General features: G+C 65.3%; 1 protein-coding gene across 1 annotated transcript in view; it reads right to left on the bottom strand.

Annotated features, from left to right (window-relative positions):
• Positions 1-1,664: 1,664 nt before the first annotated feature.
• Positions 1,665-4,279, bottom strand: part of LOC130587235 (tubulointerstitial nephritis antigen-like) — a gene marked incomplete at its 5' end in the record, with an annotated part of 11,037 nt that continues 8,422 nt past the window's right edge. The window contains 5 exon segments of the mRNA XM_057388205.1: positions 1,665-2,127; positions 2,230-2,275; positions 2,647-2,770; positions 3,186-3,231; positions 3,498-3,778. Of these exon segments, the coding sequence (XP_057244188.1) occupies positions 1,987-2,127; positions 2,230-2,275; positions 2,647-2,770; positions 3,186-3,231; positions 3,498-3,778 (638 nt within the window).

Consider the following 4,279-nt stretch of genomic DNA (forward strand, 5'->3'; position numbering starts at 1 on the left):
CCAGGAATGGTGTCATTTGGAAAAGGCGACAACAGCCCCAGCGCCACCCCGGGCCGGCGCGGGGACACGGGGGCTGTGGTGGCATGCCTGGATGCGGTGGCACATGTCATTGGGGTGGCACTCGCGGTGGCACATAGGGCCGCGGTGGCACCCTCAGCTGCGCGGATGAGGTGCCACACTTGGGTGAGGTGACACAGTTGGGTGAGGTGGCACATCTGGGTGAGGTGGCACATCTGGGTGAGGTGGCACATCTGGGTGAGGTGGCACAGCTGGGTGCGGTGACACAGCTGGGTGAGGTGGCACATCTGGGTGAGGTGACACAGCTGGGTGAGGTGGCACAGCTGGGTGAGGTGGCACTGCTGGTCACAGTGACTCCCTGCTCGCCACGGTGGCACAGCTGAGTGCGGTGACATCCCCCTGACGGCGGTGACTCCTCCTGGCCGCGGTGGCACAGCTGGTGACAGTGACTCCCTCTGACCGCGGTGGCACAGATAGCCGTGGTGACCCCGCCTAGACGCGGTGACACAACTGGTCACAAYGACCACCCCCAGCCGTGGTGACACAGTTGGTCACAGTGACCCCCCCTAGATGCGGTGGCACAGCCGGCTGCGGTGACACCCCCCTGGCCATGGTGGCACAGCTGGTCATAGTGGCCCCACCCTGGCCGCTATGTGGCACAGCTGGTGACAGTGACCCCCTGACCGCAGTGGCACAGCTGGTGACAGTGACCCCCGCCCGATCTCTGTGTCACAGCTGGCCGCGGTGTCACACCTGGGTGCGGTGGCACAGCTGGTCACAGTGACCACTTGACCGCGGTGGCACAGCTGGTGTCCTCCCCTGGCCGTGGTGACCCCCTGGCCATGGTGACATCCCCCTGGCCGCGGTGACACAGCTGGTCACAGTGACCCCCCCCTGGCCATGGTGACACCCTCCTGGCCGCAGTGACACAGCTGGCCGCGGTGACCCCCTGCTCGCCGCGGTGGCACAGCTGGTCACAGTGACCACTTGACCGCGGTGGCACAGCTGGTGTCCTCCCCTGGCCGTGGTGACCCCCTGGCCATGGTGACACCCTCCTGGCCGCGGTGGCACAGCTGGTGACAGTGACCCCCTCTGGCCGCAGAGATGGCCGCGGTGGCCCGAGTGGCTGCGCGTGCCCGCGGCGTGGCCAGCGCTGGCCGCGGTCACCGGCGCTGCCGGAAGGCGGACAATGAGCGGGGCCTTATCTCACCCCCCCAGCCCTTCCCGAGGCCACCCTGGGCCCCCCGGACGGGGGTGACAGAGGCCACTTGTCCCCCCCCCGGATCATTGAATCCACCCGCGCGGCTCTGAGCCTTCCATAACTTTATTTACAAACAATAAAAAGCAAAATAAATACAAAAAAGTCTTAAAAGTTCAGCCCTTGGGTTGGTTTAGGGGGAGGGAGAGGGGGGGTCCCGAGCTGGGCTGCTGCGCGGACCCCACTCGTGTCCCCACCAGGACGGGGACACCGCGGGGCTGAGCCTTCCCTTGTCCCTGCTGTCCCCAAGGGGGTGGCAGGGCCATAGCACCATAAATGGGGGGACGGTGGGGACCCCATCCTGGCGACACCCAGCCCTGGGGGGCTCAGGGGACCCTTCCCCACCCCACAGCTCCAGGGCTGCGCTGCTGGGGGGAGGGGATGGGGTCTGTCCCCAGCCGCATCGGTCGGGAAAATGGGGGGAGGGGGCGACCCCGCAGCGCCAGCCGGGATGGGAGGGGGTGCAGCTGCCTTTGAAGAGCCCCCCGCCGCCACCGCAGCCCAGCCGAGCCCGGGGCGGGGGGATTAGCGGGTAAATCCCATGGGAGACGCGAGCAGCCCCCCACTCACGCCCCACTGCACCCGGCCGCTGTGTCAGCACGGCGGRGACAGCGCAGCCCCCGGCTTGGGGACAGCTCAGGGGACAGCGCCAACCCCCCGCCCGTGGGGATGCCGCGCTGGGGACRGGGACATCGGGGACAGCGGGGGGCTCACTTGTGGGGCATGTCCTCCATGCTGACGCGACCCCAGACCCCCACCACGAAGGTCTCCACCTCGCACTCGTTGACGCCGCGGGCGATGCGGAARTGGCCGCCCTCGCCCCACGCCGTGCCCCACGAGTTGGCCGCCGTCTGCAGAGGGGACACGGGGACACGCTCAGCCCGGTGACCCCCAAACCGGACCGCGGGGAAGCAGATGACCCCCTCCCCAAAACTCATCCCCGCAACACTCACCCAGTATTTTTGGGTCTGGCCATCGGGAAGCTGCTCCTCTCCCCACCTGCAGCGGGACAGCGCAGTGAGGAGGGGTCTCCAGGCTGCGGGATCCCCCCTCCCCAGCACCGCGGTGGGGATGAGGGGGCGCTGACCCCGCTCATTTCCTCCCCAGAGCCCGGCCGAGGTTTTGACATCCGCTCCCGGAATTAGGACAGGAATATTTAGCCGCGGCAGAGGAAGGAAACCGCGGTCCAGGAGCGGCCGGGCTCGGGGTCTGCACCTCCGACCGCCCCCCTGCTCCATCCAGGGCTCTGAGCACCGCGCTCCTGTCGCTCGTGCCACCATTTCCCTCCCCGCTTCTTTTCCCAGCTTGGGGACATCCAAAGGGAACATTTGTCCCACTCTCGGAGCCCCCCAGGCCACCCTGGCACCTACCCGGTGATTTTGACCGAGTGGGTGCCGTGTCTCTGGTGTTTCGGCCCCTTCCCCTCGGCCACGGGCGTGTGCCGGTAGATCCCGCTCTTGTACATGAAGAAATCCTCGTGCACCTCCAGGATGGCTGCGGGGAGGGGACAGAGGGTTTGGGGACACCGCCGCTGTCCCCTCAGGGTGGGGAATGCGGGCACAGCGGGGAGGGGGGCACCGCATTCCCAGCAAGGAGGGGAGGAGGCGGCCGGATCTCCCCGGGGCGATGCAACAACACTCAGAGGAGGTTTTTTTTAAAAAAAAAAAAAATTAAAAAAATAAAACKAAGTTAAACAAACGCGGCTGCCAAGACGGTGATTAAATCTCAGGAGTTAATGAGCAACCCGGTGCCCGCTGGGGTGGGCAGCGTGACGGGCGCTGGGGCAGAGAAAGGGGAGACGCTGAGGGGGGTTCCGGCTCCCACGGCGGTTCCCCCAGATGGGGCAGAGCGGTTTTTAACCCCAMAGTGTTTTGGGGTGCACAGAGGGGCGCCCCCGCCAGCCCCTTACCTTGCACGGGGCCGTTCTCCATCAGCTCCTTCATGATCTCCTTCTCCTGCAATCACAGAATTGGGTGACACCGGGTGACACAGGGTGACACMGGGTGACACAGGGTGACACCGAGGYCGGGACCACCTGCTCTGCCCTCCCCGGGCCCCGGGGTGCAGGCGGAGCTTCTCCAGCACCCACAACCGGGTGGAGGAGCCGCTCCCCGCGGGYTCMRCAGCGGGATTTTCCCAACCGCATTCCCAAATTTGGCTTTCCCAGGTGAAGCACCCCGGGCCGAGCCCCGTCCCGCTCCGTGGCGGCCCCGGCACTCACGCTGGAGGAGAGGCGGTAGGCGGGGGTGGACTGGTAGATCTCGTTGGAGTGGGTCCGGGGGTTGGGGCAGCGCGCTGTCGCCTGTCGCTTGCCGCGGCCCGTGGAGCGGCTGTGCATCATGCAGGGCGGAGCGGCCGGAGGGCTCTGCTGGCTCGTGAAAGGGTAGCACTCGTCTGTCACCACCCTGCGACAAGGTGGGGGACAAGGGGGTGAGGGGGGAAAGACAGTCCGGCTCTGTCCTCGCTCTGATTGCACCTTCCATCCCATTCCCAAAGCCCAATCTCATCTCCATCCCAAACCCCATTGCAATTCTCACCCCAAACCTCACTCCCATTCCCACCCTGGTCCATAACCTCCATCCTCACCTCAATACTCGTTCTCCATCCCCATCCCAAACCTCAATGCCATCACCACCCTCATTCCCACTCTCCATCCCCATTCCCAACCCCACTCCAATTCCCACCCCAAACCTCAATCCCATCCCCATCCCAAACCCCAATCTCGTCCCCATCCCAAACCCCACTGCTATTCTCACCCCAAACCTCACTCTCATCCCCACCCTGGTCCCTAACCTCCATTCCCACTTTAATCCCCATTCTCCATCCCTCTCCCAAACCCCACTCCAATTCCCACCCCAAACCCCAATCCCATCCCTCTCCCAAACCCCACTTTCCATCCCCCCTTGGCAGCCCTCATTCCCCACCTGCCCAAGGGACAGGATGAGCACAGGGACCTTTTGGGGTCTCCACAGATAACCAGAGCCTCAAATCCCCTTTATCCCA

Source organism: Malurus melanocephalus, unplaced genomic scaffold, assembly GCF_030028575.1.
Source record: "Malurus melanocephalus ecotype Western Australia unplaced genomic scaffold, MMel_1.1 scaffold_1670, whole genome shotgun sequence".
Classification (NCBI taxonomy): domain Eukaryota; kingdom Metazoa; phylum Chordata; class Aves; order Passeriformes; family Maluridae; genus Malurus; species Malurus melanocephalus.